The sequence below is a fragment of the Delphinapterus leucas genome, chromosome 5, assembly GCF_059928025.1.
Source record: "Delphinapterus leucas isolate spDelLeu-1000000601 "Yukka" chromosome 5, BTC_Dleu_Yukka2, whole genome shotgun sequence".
NCBI lineage: Eukaryota > Metazoa > Chordata > Mammalia > Artiodactyla > Monodontidae > Delphinapterus > Delphinapterus leucas.
Window position 1 is genome coordinate 71,084,457 of NC_143133.1, and position 19,539 is coordinate 71,103,995.

The 19,539-nt window shown below is 40.0% G+C and overlaps 1 protein-coding gene across 5 annotated transcripts in view; it reads right to left on the reverse strand.

Annotated features, from left to right (window-relative positions):
- Positions 1–19,539, reverse strand: part of TEC (tec protein tyrosine kinase) — a 149,427-nt gene that overhangs the window by 38,657 nt on the left and 91,231 nt on the right. For all 5 annotated transcript variants that reach the window (XM_089911891.1, XM_089911892.1, XM_089911893.1 and 2 more), the window contains one exon: positions 2,970–3,074. In XM_089911891.1, the coding sequence (XP_089768017.1) occupies positions 2,970–3,074 (105 nt within the window). The remainder of the gene's footprint in view (positions 1–2,969; positions 3,075–19,539) is intronic.

Here is a 19,539-nt window from a genome sequence, read left to right on the forward strand (position 1 = left end):
TTTCTTCATGTCTCCATCCAGTGGGATACACATTTTACAAAGGACTGTGCTTTTACAGAAAAAAAATATATACAGAGGCCAGGATGCCTTGCCAATCTTGTTATTTCTTGAGATCTAATAAACTAAAGTTCCTTAAGTAAACTTGGTATAACAGGGACTACTCCAATCGAATATTTTTCTGAATAATATTTGAGATGAATGGACTACTGTTTCAATATCACTCCTATACCTTCCTTTTGCCACTATAAATAATTGCAGTAGGTAGCTTAATTAAGCACTGACCACCCCAACTCTATACTTTGTGCTTTACAGACATTAACTCAACTAATCCTACCATCAAGGTATTAGTATTTCCATTTTACAGAGGAGGAGACTAAGGCCTATCCAAGACACCCCAATTCTAGATCACTCCCAGAGGCACTATTCACATAGAATGCACTGCAAATGGTGTCCCTTAAGTTACCTGCCCATCAGCATTTGGCTGGTCATCCAGAAAGCCAGGATCCTGACTCCAGAGCCCAAACTTTTAACCACAGTACCTCTTTCAGAGGTACCTCCAGGTAAGCAATTAAACAGTCTTATTCTTAATATTCAGAATAAAATTAAGCATGGGAAACTAATCCAAGAATTTTGTCTTTGGTCTATCACTTTATCCTTGATGGTCATTCACAAGGCAGAAACACCCCAATTGACTAAAAAAATATCTGGGGACTTCCCTGGTGGTCCAGTGGTTAGGACTCCGTGCTTCCACTGCTGGGGGGGCTGGGTTGGATCCCTGGTCAGGGAACTAAGGTCCTGTAAGATCCCACAAGCCGCTTGCGGCCAAAAACAAAAAAAAAAACAAAAAACAAATCTGGCTAGAAACCTCCTTTTACCATGTCTGGATTGAACACAGATAGCTCTTTCATCAATAATTGGCTGTTCCTGACCATATTCAATAGGTAATCCTGTGGAATAAAAGTCATATTTTTATGGCAAGACAAGCGAAATTTAAACAAAAAATTCTTCTCTGCCCTTTGGCCTCCCCTCTCCCCGCACTGTGCATTGTATAACTCTATTATGCATCACCAAACCTCCCCATCAGCAGAAATACCTGCTCAACCCTAAAGAGCAACATTCTCCTAGCAGCAACAAGACAACTCCTTAAAGATAGCATTCCTGGGGCTTCCCTCGTGGCGCAGTGGTTGAGAGTCCGCCTGCCGATGCAGGGGACACGGGTTCGTGCCCCGGTCCGGGAAGATCCCACATGCTGCGGAGCGGCTGGGCCCGTAAACCATGGCCGCTGAGTCTGCGCGTCCGGAGCCTGTGCTCCACAACAGGAGAGGCCACAACAGTGAGAGGCCCGTGTGCCGCAAAAAAAAAAAAAAAAAAAAAAAAAAAAAAAGATAGCATTCCTTCCTGATCTTGTTAGGGGTCACATGACCCACTGTGATGCCACTTAGATCTGGAATATGTAAACTGTCAATAATACGTCATACGATGTCCAGCCCTCTGCCTCAAGAAATTTACATAACTGTGTCTTGACTTCCAATGGGCAGAATAGTTCTCAGAGCTTTCTGAGATTCTCTTCCCAGGTTATAATCCTCAAATTTGGCTTGAATAAAATTTTCCATTTCTTTCTTATATCGACTGATTAATTTTTTGTTGACAATCCCTTCTCATTCACTTTAATCAAATAAGTGCAGTCAAACAGCAATGGGAACACCATAGAACAAATACTGCTATATTCTGCTCAGTGATTAACTCACCCAACTAGCACTTTGCTGGGACTACATGAGATACAAAAATAAATCAAATACCTTACTACAAGACAGAAAATGAGATGTGATAAAGAAGTAAAGATAAAGCTCTAAGAGGGACGTGGGGCTGTAGTTGCCTCATTTGGCCCATGACTTTCATACCTGTGATACTGTGATTCACAGTAAGAAATATATATTTGGTCTCTACCCTGGTTCCTGGCACAGAGCACCTAGAAAACTCTTGGAATTTCCTGTGCTGAGAATGATACGGGTGTCTTTTGTTATACTAATAAGGTGACTACTGGAGAGCCCCTAGGGATGGGGGGCTGGTTGCCAGTGAAGCCAACCCCATGATTAGAGGGTTGGAACTTTCAGTCCCACTACCCCCCACCTCTGAGGAGGGGAGAGGAGCTGGAGATTGAGTTCAATGAGTTCAATCATCAATGGCCGATGATGTAAACAATCATGCCATGTAACGAAGCCTCTATGAAAACCCAAAAAGGAGCGGGTTCTGAGAGCCTCAGGGTTGGTAAACATGAGGAGATGTCCGCGGACAGATGAATAAATAAAGACAATTGATACACACACACACACACACACACACACACACACAGGAATTATTATTCAGCTTTAAAAAAGAAAATCCATCCACTTGCAACATGGATAAACCTGGAGGACATTATGCTAAGTGAAATAAACCAGACACAGAAAGAGAAATATTACATGACCTCAGATATAGAATTTTAAACAAACTCTTAGAAACACAGAGCAAAAAAGTGGTTGCCAGGGGCAGGTGAAGGGGGGCAATGGGGAGATGTTGGTCAAAGGGTACAAAGTTTCAGTTATGCAAGTTGAATGAGTTCTGGAGATCTAAAGTACAGCATGGGGACTACAGTTAACAACACTGCATATACGAAATTTGCTAAGAAGGTAGCTAAGTATTCTCACCACCAAAAAAAAACAAAAAAAGAAGGGAAGAAAAGAAAATGGCAACTATGTGAAGTGATGGATATGTTAATTGGCTTGATTGTAGCGATCATTTCACAATGTTTACATATACCAAAACATCAAATCGTACACCTTAAATATATACAATTCTTATGTGTCAATTATACTTCAACAAAGCTGAAAGAAATCAATCAACAAAGCAATGACAGGAAACACTAACGTCAAATAGTAAGCATGACTAAAAGCCCAGAATTTCACTGTCGCAAAAATATGCCAGCTCACCTGAAATGGATATTTATTTTGACAGGGAATGACACCATCATCATTCTTCACTATTTCCACACATCTGATTTTTGACACATCAATAAATCCCTTTCTGTACTTTTTCTGTTAAAAGAAAAATAAAAGGAGAACCATTCTAATCATAAGTTAAGGAAAAAATGTTATTAATAATAATATTTGTTTTAAAAAATCACTGATTCAAAATATTACAATTTCCTTAATAATTATCTAAATCATGTCTCCCTATATTGTTAAAATTATTCAAAATACTAACACTATGAGGATTGTAATCAAAATAATTAAGTCCTTTAATTTCCAAAGATGAAATTGCTGTCCTTGCCCTCCTCCAAAAGCTCTAGATCTGTTTAGAAAGAGAGTCCCTTTGATAGTGCCTTCCTCTCAGACACACACTGCAAATTCTTCAACTTCTTGATGACAGCCACCCCCTCTCCCCCGAAAAAGAAAGCATCAGAGACCAAACCAAACACTCAATCACAAATGCAAACTCCACCAGTTACATCTTCCACTCCAGCACACAGAACTCAGGAGGATGTGAGATGGACACAGGGCGCTCACACAAAGCCTCCATTCAAGAGTCTATATTTGAATTTTCTTTTTTCTTTTTTTTTTTTCCTTCCCTATTGCCCTTCCTCCCTGCTCAATGCAAATCTCCCTACAACAAGTAACTAATGACATACCAAGACTCCCTCCTCCGAATCATTCACAGTCTTGAGCACAGTAATCTCACATCTGAGAATTTATCCCAGGGAAAAATCCGGAAGATACAAAGTAGTATGTGCAAAGATAACTTGATATACCATATCCATTAAAAATTATTACAAATACAATGAAGAAATAAAAAATGTTTATTGAATTATATTAACCGATACATCCCACACAAAAAGCTGTATAAAGACTAAGGTTACTTTAGGAGGGGGTGTAGATAGTCATATGACAAAGAACAGAAGAAAAGTAGAGAAATGAAGATGAAGAACATTGGATTATTTGGGGTGACCCAGCCCTCCCCTGGCCCTAGTCATTCAAAATTGCTTCATCTAATACTCTGAAACTCCCCTCTGGCCACAATCTTTGGGGTCCCTATCCTGCTCCCAGTAACCAGCGCTGCATCCTCACTGTGACCATGTGACCTTCAGACCTGCCAACCCTCCCAGGCCATCAGCTCCCATGTGACGTCTGGCTGTCATTTCACCAGTGCATCCTCCCACCCTCCCTCTCTCCCCCTGCCGCCCACCCCCCAGCACACGAATCCCCGTACCCCCGGCATTTCCGTCAGCCCCAGTTCTACCCACACCTTTTTCGACTCATGCGTGCCTGGCTGCAGAAGGTCACGAAACAATCCTAACTGTCCTCTTCGTGCTTAGCCAGGCCTTCGCTGCTGTCCTCAGGTCTTCTGTATATCTCAGTGGAGAGAACCTGGTGGCCTCCATGGAGCCCACCAGTCTCATCAGAGCTACAAACCCTTCCCATTCCCCTACTTCATGGAGAAGAGAACAGCTGTCCCAGGAGCACACCCCCAACTTCTTCCTTCTGCAGGTCTAAAGCACCCTAAGATTTACCCTTTTTTCTTCTCTGTCATTCTGCCTCTATGAGAAGGTTAAAAGGACACAACAGCCAAGGACACTGCAGTGGCACTTAACAGACGTCATTTCCTTTCATGCTCACAAAATTCTCATTTTACAGATGATGAAACTGCAGCTCAGACAGGTTAAACACGTTACCCAAGGATCCCAACTGAAAGCTGGGGTCCTAAAGCTCCCCAGACCTTGGATGTCCCAGCTGCAAACAGGTGACAAAATTAATGGAGCCAAGTCCCTGAGGGGGCAACCTGGATTCTGAGCATGGCCTGAGAGTTTACTTCTCCTGCTTATAGACACCTTCAGGCCTCTGCCATCCATAGCAAGAACCTTCTTCTGGCCCTGCTACTGCCCTAACTCTGTTCTTCCCTTGCTGAAAGAGAGATTATTACACCGCCAGTCTTCATTTCCTTCCCACCCACTCCTCCTTAACCACTTGCGATCTGCCTCCCCTCTCGTCACAGCCGCTAAAGCTGTTCTCAAAACCACCACCAATGACCAAGCCCAACAGCCTTCACTCAGCTGTCTTCTGCTCAAGCTGTTAACGAGGCATTTGGGGGTGCTCCACTCTCTTCTCCCGCAGTGGCCTTGACTTTGGGTCACCCAGGCTTTCCTTCTGCCCCTTCCACTCAGTTTCCCACAGGACAACACCTGTTCTGTGCCAGCAACTGTGTCAAGGAATATATCAAGTCCCTATAGGAAAAGCTCATTTCCTGAGCATATGGTCCAAATATTGCGCCATTTAATCCTCAGATCCTCTGTGAGATAAGTGTTATTAGACACATCTTACAGAAGGAAGAAACAAAAATTAAGTCACTTGCCCAAGTTTACCTGTGGGAGAGACATACACAGCAACTTTATTATCCAACGTAGTGAGTACTGAATATAAAAAAGATGCTAAGAGAACACAGGGGAACCAAGACTTACACGATAATTTCAGAAAAGAAATTCCGATAATACCATAGGGAGGGAATGAACAGCACAGCACATGGGATGAAACACATATTCCAGAATGACCTAGGTTGCCTCATCTATAAAATAGGAATAATAATAGTATCCACTTCATGGATACTATTAGATAGTTATGAGAGTTAAATGAGTTAGTATTTGCAAAGTGCTTAGAAGAGTGACCTGTAGTATCATATCTATGAGTGTTTGCCACATAAAATAAATAAGTAGAAAAAAAAGGTCAGTGTGGCTGAAGGACAGGGTACATGAGGCAGGATGGAAAGGTGAGCAGGGGCCAGCTTGTAAAGAACCTGCTGCACAGTGCCAAAGGGTCCGGTCAGACAGGGCCACCTACCCTGCTCCTGGGCCTATGCCAGTTAGTGTGCAAAAGAAACTTCCAGAGCGCCATCCTCCTATTAATAAGTCACACGTGTTCACCGTAGAAACCTTAGAAAATACTAACAGCACAAAGAAAATCAAATGACCCTGAATCCCCCAACTCTGGAGAAAATCCCTGTGGACATCATGGAGTTTTTCCAGACACTGCTCTGGGGTCATTTATCACCTACCGGCTCTTTCTTGAGCAGCAGACTGTGGTCGGCTTCTGAGATGCCTGTCTCCACTCACCCCTTGCCCCTGTGACTAAAAGCAGCTGTCAGATGTCAGTCAATCCACACAGGAAAATTTGAGATGACTGGTATACTGGGCTGGCTTATGCCCCCTAAATACATGTTCCATGATATATAATATATTGTATTATGCTAATATTTTGGCTTATTAATCCAAATACTTTGCTATGAAGTTTGCAGATAAAGGTTCACGCTTAAGTTGGCCATTCATTATTTTACCTATCCTGCCAGCAAACACTGATCAGACACCAAGCACAGTACTGTGTGCCACAGCTTCAACATTATGCAAGGGGGTTGAGGGTTCCCTCAAGAGGAATTCCCAATCATATGGTAGGTGGAAGGGGAAGAGGGGAGTGATTCATCATCAAATAAAGACGAAGTCACGCGCTCATGGTATACTATGGAGTGAGACAGTGATTGGGCCAGGAAAAGCTGGGGAAGTTTTTGGGAGGAACTGATATTTTGGTTTTTAAAGGATAAGTAGGAGTTTTTCTTTAGAGAAAGTGGAGAAGAGAATTCAGGCAGCAAAAACAACAAAGCACTGATTTAGGGAACGGGAAGAAATTCATTGTGGCTGAAGTTCAGGGTGGTTCAGGGGAAGTGTAGGAAAGGACACCAAAATGGTTATTTGAGACCAAATTAGGAAGAGGTAAGTAATGGCTGTTTCACCCATTTATAAACCAGCTTAAATGGGGAAACTAGACAAAGAGATGAAATATGACTTGCTTAAAACCACACATCAACTGAATGGTAGAACTGGGATTTAGGTGAAAGAGATCCTGCCCCTGGGCAAGTCTTACAAGATACACAGTTTTCCTTTAATTTCCAGAATTAAAATACTTTTTAAAGTATCAATAACAATCCTAAATTAAACTAATTTTTTATAATTGTATACAAATATCCAGGGCTGGCCCCAGGTGTACAGAACACCCAGCCTCAGGTCCTCCTTTCTACACCCCTCTCCCAAGGCATTCTGAGACCCATTACACGCAGTAAGAGTTTCCCTCCAGTATTACAAGGATCCCTCCCTTTCCCTTATATCACAACTTTTGTTCCTAATGTGGCTATTCCCAGCTGCCTGCCACAGAAGAAATCTACTGGATGAATCACTTGTGCATTGCAAAGGGACCTCAGGTCGGGCGCGTGAGCTTTGGAGGCAGGCAGATCCTGAGCCCAGCCACGCTCTGCCTTCTCTCAGTTCCTCTGTCTTCAGGAATAGGATAATACTCCTCACTTCACTAAGCTATAAGCAGGAATAAAGATAAGGTACGTAGGTGCTCAGTACAGTGTCTGGCACAGGGAAGTCACTCCCTAAATGGCAGCATTTACTATTAATTAGTCTTCACAACAACCCTGGGAAATTGTTAGGAAACTGAGCATCTGAGAGGTAACAAGACTGGCTAAGAGGCTGAGCCAGAACTGAACCCAGATCTCTCAAAATCACAAAAGCTTTTACCTGACTCCCAGTCTCTCAAGCCTGAATATTTCTGGACTCTTATTTTAGAAAAAGAAAATTATTTTATGTCAAAACCTAACAATTACAGAGCATTCACTCTGAGCCAGGCACTATATGCACCTCTCACATGGTAACTCAATGAATCTTCACATAATTATGGGAACTCTTGTCACCCCATTTTACAGATGAAGAAATCAAGACTTAAAGGGTATAATTAACTGGCCGAAAGTCATACAACAAACCAGGACCTGAACTCTTAATTCCAACCCTGAATTCTTAAGTGCCACGTACACTTTAGTAACTTGATACCACTTAACTAAGTACAAACATAAACTCAGTGGAAATTTCTCATGCTTATAACTCTTAACAACTAACTATAAGACTGTTAAGAGTTCACAAGTTGAATGCAAACGAACTGGACAATAAATAAGATTTAAACTAACAGCTTACTTGAATGTGATGGCTGGGGTGTTTGCTGGAATTGAATCCCTCTCCCCAAACCAGTTCGTCTGGCGTCCTCAGGCTTGCAGTACTGTGTGCCATGTGGTGGCCTCTTCCTCCCCTCTCTTACTTCCAACTATCGAAGTACGCACATCTGTTTGCACACACGCTGTCAGCCTATCATTAGGCCTCCATTTGGTCCCACTAAATTGTTTAGTGTTCAGTCAGCCTCTGTTCTTTCTCCATAGGACACAACAATTAAAACAGACCATAAATACAAACCCAAAGATGGCTGCTGGCGTGGCATGTTTAGTGACAAGGGACCATCCAGAGAATACAGACAAAAGGTATGTTACATACAATAAAATATCAAATAGAATTCCTAGATCTTGCAGTCCTCAGCAGACGGACAGCACCAAAGCTTACTACTGCCATTCACTGTATTCCATCATGATCATTTCTTCACTCAGCCACATTGATTAAAGACTGATTCTGGCTTCCTTTCTTCTACCACCAGTAAGGCACAGAGGTACAAAGAACCATGATACAGACTTAAAAGAGTTCTAGTCAACCCTTGAAAAAAGAAAGAAAATGATGTATTCTACCAAAAATCTCCAATGAGCCAAAGGTCTATTTTATACACGAAGGTTCTTTTCCCTTTCTACTCAGAACAGAGTTAAAAGAAAGAGTTAAAAGAATGGGCAAGTGCAGCAGGACACATTAATCATGAGAAAGAAAGAAAACCTCAAGATGGATATGACTTTTTTGTGTGTGTGGATACTGGGAATAATTTTGATGTAGATCTTTCTGGTATCAGGAGAAGTAGAATAAATAAAATAAAGTCATTTCCAACTCGGTGATTCTATGATAAAACATCCCCTCTTTGCTAAGTACGAAATTCTAGTGAAAAGCAGAAGAAAGCAAAACCAAAAACGTGGCATCCTAGTATTGTTTTCCTCCCTTTTAATCAGCTCATAATAATAACCGACATAGTGGCTTTACATTTTACAAAGTGATTTTACACTAAGCAGACAAACACATAAAAAGGGTACTTTAACATTTAGAAGCCAGCAGTTACATACATAAGCATGGCTTAATTATGAAGATTATGGTTTCTAAGATAACATCCAGAATAAAAACAGGATAAATTATAAGGAATCTGAAGGCAAAAAATTTCATTTTCAAAATCACATAATAATCTTCATATAAGATTGTGCTGATATAGGTAATTATAAGGTTTCTGGAGATAGTTTTTCACTGTATTCAAAGTTAGAGTTTTTATTCCCCCCTGAGTGATCGCTTACTCTTATGATTTTTCTATACTTCTGGCAACCCTCATGCCAACTCCCTTCTGCGACCCAAGGGAACTTTTAAAAACTAATACCAGGTATGTTTTATTATAGTTGAAAGCAAAACTTACTAATGTAAGTATTTTCAAATAAGTCTAAAACTGATTTACCTAGCTTAGTTCTTTTTTTTTTTTAAAACAGAGTCACAGATTTATTTATTTATTTATTTATTTTTGGCCACGTTGGGTCTTCGTTGCTGCATGCGGGCTTTCTCTAGTTGCGGCGAGCGGGGGCTACTCTTCGTTGTGGTGTGCGGGCTTCTCATTGCAGTGGCTTTTATTGTTGCGGAGCACGGGCTCTAGGCGCGTGGGCTTCAGTAGTTGTGGCACATGGGCTCAGCAGTTGTCGCTCGCAGGCTCTAGAGCGCAGGCTCAGTAGTTGTGGCACATGGGCTTAGCTGCTCCGCGGCATGTGGGATCTTCCCGGACCAGGGCTCGAACCCGTGTCCCCTGCATTGGCAGGTGGATTCTGAACCAGTGCGCCACCAGGGAAGTCCCAAAAGTGACTTTGAATACAAAGTCAGAAGTTATTAGGAAAGAAACTTGTCAAGGCAATTAACTTTTAGAAATATTTATGTGAATAATACGTACAACAATTGACTTCATTGCTAGACTCAAGGCTCTCTTTACTTACCTACATGGACTTTTTTTTAACTTACTGAACATGCCAAAATATTTTGAGTATTGTTTAATATTTTAACACAGCAGAGTCAATGTGTCATAATGGTTGAGAGCACACCTTCATTGTCAGGCAGAGCTGCATTTAAATGCCAGCTTTGTGGCCCAATGCAAATTAATTAACCTCATTTAGTCTCTATTTCCTCATTTGTAAAACGGGGTTATTAAAATAACTTATCTCCTAGATTATTGTGAGGATTAACTGTGATACACTCATAAAGCACTCGACACAATATCTAGCCCATCGCAATCACTAATATGTTATTAGTATAATTTTTTTGCCTTTAGATAAAAGATCTCTAAAATTTTTCAGCACTTAAACCCTTTTTTCCCACAAATATATCAGAGGGTTTAATGGAGATATTTTAAATACTTTACTGGCTTTTACATTGTGTCTTTAGGTAACAGAGCAATGCTTCTCCACTCTCTCCTCAGAGGAATTCAACAAACACTCCAAGAACTCAAAAAATCTAGGAGTAGACAATTAAGCTATAATGCATAAAATATTGCAGAGCAAACTAGGGAACTAGGATCATAGCAGAAGCACTCTTTCTCTTGAAATAAAACAATATTTTAAGAAGCTATTTTTTAAGAGTCATGTACCACAATGTTCACTGCAGCTCTATTTACAATAGCCAGGACATGGAAGCAACCTAAGTGTCCATCAACAGATGAATGGATAAAGAAGATGTGGCACACATATACAATGGAATATTACTCAGCCATAAGAAGAAACGAAATTGAGTTCTTTGTAGTGAGGTGGATGGACCTAGAGTCTGTCATACAGAGTGAAGTAAGTCAGAAAGAGAAAAACAAATACCATATGCTAACATATATATATATATATATATATATATATATATATATATATATAAATATGGAATCTAAAAAACAAAATGTTTATGAAGAACCTAGGGGCAGGACAGGAATAAAGATGCAGACGTAGAGAATGGACTTGAGGACACAGGGAGGGGGAAGGGTAAGCTGTGACAAAGTGAGAGAGCGGCATGGACTTATATATACTAACAAACGTAAAATAGATAGCTAGTGGGAAGCAGCCGCATAGCACAGGGAGATCAGTTCAGTGCTCTGTGACCACCTAGAGGGGTGGGATAGGGAGGGTGGGAGGGAGGGAGACGCAAGAGGGAGGAGATATGGGGATATATGTATATGTATAGCTGACTCACTTTGTTATAAAGCAGAAAGTAACACACCGTTGTAAAGCAATTATACTCCAATAAAGGTGTTAAAAAAAAGAGAGAGAGAGAAAGAAGCTATTTTTTAAAGTAATTAGGCCCTATCTATTGATTACCACAGAAATGCAGGAGAAGTCCAGCAACTACTTAGGACAATATTTTCTGAGCATCTAATATATGCTAGAAAATGTGCTAAGCACAAGAGACATGGAGATTAAAAAATATGGCCACTGTATTTACCCAAGAGAAATGAAGGCATCTGACCACACAAAGACTTGTACAAGAATATTCACAGAAGCTTTATTTGTATTAATTGAAAACTGGAATCAACCCAAATGTCCATCAACAGGTGACTGGACAAACAATGAAATACTTCACAGTAATAAAAAGAAATGCAATATTGATACAAAAGATGAATGTATTTCAAAATAATATGCTAGGTGAAAGAAGTTAGCTTTTTAAAAAGAGTACATGCTATATGAGTTTATTCTAAAATTCTCATACATGCAAACTGATCTATAGTGTCAAAAATCAGATCAATGATTACCTAGGGATAGTGGGAATGAAAGAGGAGGTATGAATTACAAAAAGCATGGGGAAATTTTGGGGGGTAATGGATATGTTCATTATTTTATTGTAGCGATAGTTTCACAAGTGTATACATAATATCAAAACTCCTTAAATACTAAAAATAGCATTTTCTTTGCTGTTTGTGTTACAAACTACACAATGAAGTTAGTGAGTTTCAAATGTTATATTAGTCATATTGATGCTTATATACATGTTTAGGCACAGGTAGCTACACCGTGAAAATGATAGTAGCTCAGCAATATAAAATAATAAAAGTCACATAAGTGTCATAGGTAGATTTGTATCTGGGTTTTTTTCCCCAGAAAATATTTATTGTAAATTATTTTCTACTTTGGGATAAAAAATATTTTTTAATTATATTCAAACTATATATATGTGTGTGTGTGTATATATATATATATGCCAAAAATTTCTAGTGCTAGGCACAATACTCACTGTTCCAGCAGGAGGAATAATTCGATACTCTAAACTGCTGAAAATCTTACAGTCTCCTTACGTGATCTGTCTCTGGTGCAATTCCTATTACAGTATAAACAGTAGAAATTTGATGGATATTTTTCTTATTTCAGTAAGAAACAGGAATGGTTAAGGGAAAAGTTACTTTTTCTTATGTGCTATAAAAGGACAAAAATTCTACAATTTTGATAAAATTTGTTAAATACCTGGGAATAAACTTTATAAGAAATGAGTAGAACATATATGAAGAAAAATAGAAAACCTCACTGAGAGATATAAAGGAGAATTCTAGGTAGGAAATCTAAACCACCATAAAAAAAAACCTCCTCAAATAATATAATTTAAATACATGCAGTTAACTGTATATTGATTATAACCTCAATAGAGCTGAAAAAAATATGGCTGCTGCCATCAGGGACCTTGACATCTGGGAACATTTGGAAACTAAGCAATTCTTTGCTAATAATTTAGTGTTACAAATCATAGACTTAAAAAAGGAAAACCGCAATGACAAAAGAAAAAAATAGGTATAAAAATTAAGCAACATAACTTCATAATGGGCCAGAAGTAGGCAATCCATCAGCTCTCAATTAAATAAAGTCTCTGCCTTAGTATTTATTCTGATTTAGAAACAACTTATCCATTCACCTGATTCATCTAGTACTAAGTGAATTTCTGGTTAAAAAATAAAATTAATCTAATACCTTCCCCGAAGCTGGTGCCGGTCCTACACTCCTCTTCCTTCCTTTCTCATCATCTGCTTCTCCGAGGCAGGCGTGGGAAAGGTCACCAGCTGGAAGGTCAATGAAGACACACCCACCTCCTCCTCAGCACCTGGCACGTGGCAGGTGCCCAACAACTTTTTGCATAAGTGCATGAATGAATGAGGACATGAATGAACAGGAGGCGATTCAGCTAAGTGGACAGGAGGCCTTCCTTAGGTCTGATTTCACAATATCCAGTCACAGCCACCAGTTTTCTGTGACTATGCTGCTTCAGAGAATAATTTCGGCTATAGCTTTATTTCTGCCCCTGCTCTTTCAGACATATGCCATCCCAGGGGGGCAGAGGCATGCCACAAATCACCAGGACCTAAGAGAGCCTTCCTCTGCCCCTCTGTTCAATCAAAGCACACTGCTGCATGTGTGAATACCAATTAACAGAGTAACTGTCACGTTACAATCCTCAGAGACACAACTCTATCAAGGGACCCCTCCTCAACCACAGAGGTGGTAATCCCTGGATATGTCTCTGCAAATCTCTGCCTTTTTTGTTTGTTTGTTTAAGTAGGAAAAGAGAAGAAACGGAGAAAAAAGACAGCAGGAAGGTCCTTTAACCTAGATTTCAGTTCTCAAGTTTCTATGGTTAACAGTGACTAGTAGAACTTTGCTTCTGTACTAGGGATTCTGTGTGTGTGTGTGTGTGTGTGTGTGTGTGTGTGTGTGCGCGCGCACGCGCGCATGCATTCTGAGGCTCTCCAGTAGACACTTCGTGTGTTCAGAGTTTTTTTTTAATGACATTTTATATCTTTATGAAAGTGGAAATAACTAGAATTACATGAAAGTGATCTCTTATCAAGAGGAACTTGGGAGACAGAAGCTTTGTGAGTTTCTGGTGGATGAGAATTACAGACAGCAAACAGGGCAAAATAGAAAATTCCATTTCCAGGATGGATGGTAGGTGGCAGAAGCAATTAGTAATGCCAACACACGAGGCAAACTCTGTGGCTTTTGCATGCGGTATGAACCCACAGCTGCAGCACGAGTAGGGGTACGATTCTCATCCCCACTCCCAATATCCCCATCATGACCAAAGGGATTGATGAATCCAGAGAAATCACAGCCCCAGGAGTGGGAAACCCCTGTGGCAATTGCCCCACAGCCTCACACTAGGAGGCTGACCCGTGATATATACGCAGGACTGGGTTTCTGGGCAGGGAAAAAGCTGGGAGGCTCATAGCCTCTTGGGAAATTGACCTCCACACTGTCCACACCAGACCAGTTCCGCCACTAAGAAAAACCTGTCTGCTTATCTGATGTGAGTGGACCACAAAGGTGTTTCCAGACAAGTATGAACTGGAGATGTGATTTCTTTAACACTGAACAGAGCTCTGCTAGGGTCCTGCAAGACCAGAGCATTAGCTTGGTCTTTAAATAAGCTTCCACTGGACCATATACAATATTTCTCTAGTTTTCTCCAGCGTTAAAGGGATCACCCTGCAGTTTGTTTTCTAAATACCTTTAAAATATTCAACGGGCTATAACAGTAGCTTCCCTAGACTGCTTGCTGCCCCTGAGAAAGCGACATCCCTCCTTTTTTTCCTATAAAGATAATCGGTCGTCCTAGGAAAAGTTCCTTCCTTTTGCTTCTACTGGGGCCTAGGGGCTGGGGGTGAATGGGAGGAGGGTGAGCAGGTGGGCGTGGGGAGAAGGAATCACCAGGAGAACAGCAGCAACAAAGAGAAAATGTGTATCTTGGATTGAGGTCTCTCATAAGGAAAGATGAACTGCCCATCAATTCTCCCCACAGTAAGATATCCAAAGAGAAATATACAAAATTGCCTAGTTCCACAGGTTTCTGGAGGCCTAAGAGGTGCCAATCACTGCTTTTACTATGGTTTCTATAGGGATATTCACTTTGTGTTACAATTAATTTACGGAAAACTTTGGTAAAACGACCTCTTAATTGCAAACATTCTACAGATAAAATTATTTTTAAAACAATTTCTTCCACTAACTGGGTATGCTTTATGACATCAAGGAAGTTCTGTTGATATGTTTTGAGGTGTAATGATTGATAGTATAAAGGTTAAGATGGAGACTCTGTCTTTTGGAGGTGGATACTGAGGCATCTGTAGAAGAAATGGTATGATTTCTATATGATAGTGAGAGTGGGAAGGATGTGCTACAGGATAATGGAAGTGGGGGGAGGGAGTATGACTGGGGGTTATTTGGCTGAGTGCTGGATACATGGGGGTCACTGCACTATTCTATCTACTCTTGAGTATGTTTGAAAAGTCTAAAAAATACTTCTTCCCATCACATTTTAAAAAATCCTGATCAAAGCAGTAGTTGGATCTACTTACAAAAATTTTTTGTGAGAATATAGAAAGGGTCCATTATAAACGGGTAGAAAGTACAGATGGGCAAATTGCTTAACTAAGACTACTAAAGCTTTAGCGATCCTTGTGGTACTGTGTTACACTGGATTCAGAAGAAGAATCAACACAATCCCTGATGTTCACACAGTGCTCTTAGAGGTCATGTTTATACAGCTCCTTGCATCCATCAATCTCTAAGTGCTCCAATTTTAATTATAGATCTACTGATCCTGATCAAGTAATGAGTTATTTAGCATCTGCATTTTACAGTTAGGTAAATGGGGCACTGAGGTTAAACCAATTGATCAAGGGCAAATGAAGAAGATACAGAACCCTAGGCTGCACTGCTCTACCCTTCATTGACTATCACAGCTGGGGGTCATAATTAAACTATTCATCCCTCTTAGTTTGCTATTGCTAATACAATTAACCCTCAAATAATCTAGTAAAAATTAATCCATGTTGCAGAATACATGGCCATTCCAAGAGATGCTCCCCAATGCCAAATACAAGATCCTCACAGCCTAGCAGCCAGGCTATACTCACTGTGAGCCCACCAGCACCTGTGATGGGGCGTTATCTGGTTGATTTTCTCTGAGGGACCACATCACACCACCTAGACGGCAACCAGCCTCGCAAGGCTTTCAAGGAACTTGTAGGAGTTACTGTAGCAACTCCAGTGAGTATATCTGAAACCACCATATTACCAAGCACAGGCTTTTAAGTGGATTCAGAAAGAAAGGTGGCTTTTCTCATCAATTCACTAAGGTAATATTAGGTCAAACCAGAAGAAACTGCTATTTTTGTTGTCAAAAATGATCAAATATTAGTAATTTCAGATGGTTCCATTTAATAGATTTGTACCCTTAGAACATTTTGGTCCTACTCACATACCTCACACTCTGAAATAAAAGCAGCCTGTACTTTTTCTAACTTCTGCATATCATAAATGCAGTTATCATTTGTGAAACTCTTGTTGGGTACCTGATGTCCATAATAGATGGGTAGGGGAACAGCACCCACCTGGTGTGCTCACCACCAGCACCCAGCACAGCCAGAACTCAATCAATATTTGGTGTGGACAACCCAGGAAAATGTTGGAATTATAATTAGATTTAACTTAACCAAATTAAAGCATCAGACAGTTAATCTAGAGTAAGCTCAATTATTTCAAATCACACACTATTTCAATTGCCGAATTGATAGTTATTTCATTGTTGCATGTTTCATGGATGTCACAATTGTGCACTTTGTAATTTGTAAACTTTTCATTCCTAGTTATGAAAGGAAGTAGGTCACAATGAATAGTTTATGTCCCCAAATCAAGTCTTACATTCCATACACAGGATATTAAACAAAGTCTGGAATTAACCCACATATCCTCAGACCTTTCTATTATCTCCCCTACACCTCCTTACCCTTCCAGCTCTCACAGTCAACATTTACGTAGTATCTGCTCCTGTTCCCAGGAACTTCCAACTGATTGGGAAGAGATGATTATTCATAAGGCAGTGTGAAAAGTTCTTTCCCGAACAAAATGCAGTGGGACACAAAGGAAGAAGAGGTTAATTCTTCCAGAAGAAGAGTCAGAGAAGGCTGCATGGAGAAGGTGTCTCTTTGAGCCGACCGAGCCTTGAATCATGAACAAGAGTTTTCCAAGCAAAGAAAGGAGAAAAAGTATCACCAACAGCTAGCAAACATCATAAGCAAAGGTGTGTGGTTACAAAAGAGCACGGCAGATCTAGGGATGTCAGTGTACCTGTATGTTCAGATGTACTGAGGAGGAAAAGTGGAAGAGGCAGGACAGGAGGCTGGGAGGGTGAGAAGGGACCAGATTATGAAGGGCTCTGTATATAGGGCTAAGGGGTTGCACTTAATCTTCAAGGCAATGAGGAACCATGGCCTGGTATGATTATATTTTGGCATGCAAGGACCCAGGCGGTTAAAAACACAAAACTAAGCCTGGCTCTGTTACTTGGTGTGCTATTCTTCTTTGGAGGAAGAAACCTGGGTAGCTTTTGAAAAACAAAAATGAAAGGACAAACCATTTTTACTTTGCTTTACATATCTTATACCTCTTCAGACTAAGAACCAGCAGGACTCTAACAAGAGCTTACTGCTTAAGAGCAAAGACTGGAGCCAGAATGCCTGAGTTTGAATCTCAGCTCTGCCACTTACTTGCTGTGTCTCGTCAGACAAGTAACTTAACCTCTCTGTGCTTTAGTTCCTTTCGCTATACCATGGGGTGACTAATAGCACCACAACTTCATAAGTTTGTCGTAAGAATTAAAGAGTCAATTCATGTTAAGCTGTCAAAACAAAGCTGACAAATGGTAAATGCCTGATAAAATTAGCTATTAATATTATTTGAAAAAAATATTAGTCCTTAGGGAAAATAAAGGAAAAGTCACTAGTTCTGTTAAAGGAAAGACCCTCACACCTACCTTCTAGACCCTAGGAGAGATCTTCTGAGAACTGATGTCAAATTGGATTGTATCTTAGAAAATAAAATGGCGTGAATGAGATTCTTCCCTGGGTCATGACAAATATCAATTCCCTAAAACTACAGGAGGATCTACTAGAAATGACCAGTATCCACCAACATCCACTCTTTTCATCCAGAAAAAGAGATTAACCTTTACTTCACAGGTCTGATAATTCTGTCTTTAAAAAGGACGGTTGATGCTTCATGTGACTGTGCTATTTTTGCCTTTTGAGGCTATTTTAGCTGTCTTACAGTATGAAACCAATAATGAATCAGCAAGTGACTATATACGCACTTCCTTTTTACGTTAGAAACAGTTGATCTCTGGTAACGCACAGCCTTTACACACAGCAGCAGAGGACATCTTTGGCCAAAAATTTCTCTTCCTTCAAAGTATAATAGTAGTATTACAAAGGAATACTTCTACCAGTTTCTTAGGCTTTCTTGAGGGCTAATTCTTTTTCTGTTGAATATAAAGACTAATATAAGTATGAATCAGACAGTCTCAGCTGGATTCCTGGCTCTGCCACGTTCTGGCTCTACAACCTTGGGTAAGGTACTCAAACTCCCTGTCCTTCAGTTTCCTCATTTGTAAAATGGGAATGATAACTGCATCTACCTTATAAAGTTCAGAGGATTAAAGTTAATACTCGCAAAGCACATAAGACCATGACATATGGTAAGCACTATGGAAGTATTTGGTAAATTGAAAAAAAAAAAGCTTACAAAAAAGTCCCAAAGCCCTCTGCTCCTAAGCCCAGAAGGCAATCTTGATTTTCACTGTGCAAAAGGATGTGCATTCAGCAGACCGTCAGAATACTGACCAAATTTTAAAAACCACTGCACTTACATTACTGTCTTCCTCAATCATTCTGTAATCTAAATACTTGGGTTTATGCTTCCATGGACCTTTTGGCTCTTGAGATTTTATTTAGGTTACCTTGAAGACAGTGTAGAACATAGAGATTAATCATAGTAAACATGAATACTAAATTGAAGAATGCTTAATGACCAGACAGTTGTTTGGCAAATAGTTTATTGACCCAGCAGACTTAATTCTGCTCCTGTTGGAAAAAGAATCTGTCTTGATTCTTCTGACTTTATACTGGTTGTAAAAGAAACAGAATAATAGAATAACATGTTTTTCTTGTTTAACTGGTAGTTGAATATAGAATTTAGGTATAATGGTTTTTCTCATTTTGGAATGTTTTGTATTTGAACCTTAATAAAACTTAACATGCAAAAAAAAAAAAGGATGTACATTCAGGAACCAGGAAATTATAAAAAGGATAATGCTTTCCATTGCCTCTGTTTTTAAAGTAGAAATATCTTCCTTCTTAAAATTTTTTTTGGCCCAAACAGACAGAAGAGTTTGAAATATTCTGTTTGCATACAAATGGCCTTGCAGGGTAGGTATTTTCTCCATTTACAGATAAAGAAACTGAGACTCGGAGAGTTTTATCAACTGACCAATGTCACAGCTGGTAAATGACAGATCCAGGATTCAGAGCAAATCTGTCTGGTTTTAAAGCCTGCTGCACATCCCCTTGGGAAGCTAACTCCTTCTGGGATAGAGAGAATTAAATGGATTAGATCTGATGATTTCAAATTCACTTCTCTAGTCCCAACTTCTCACCTGGGCCTGAT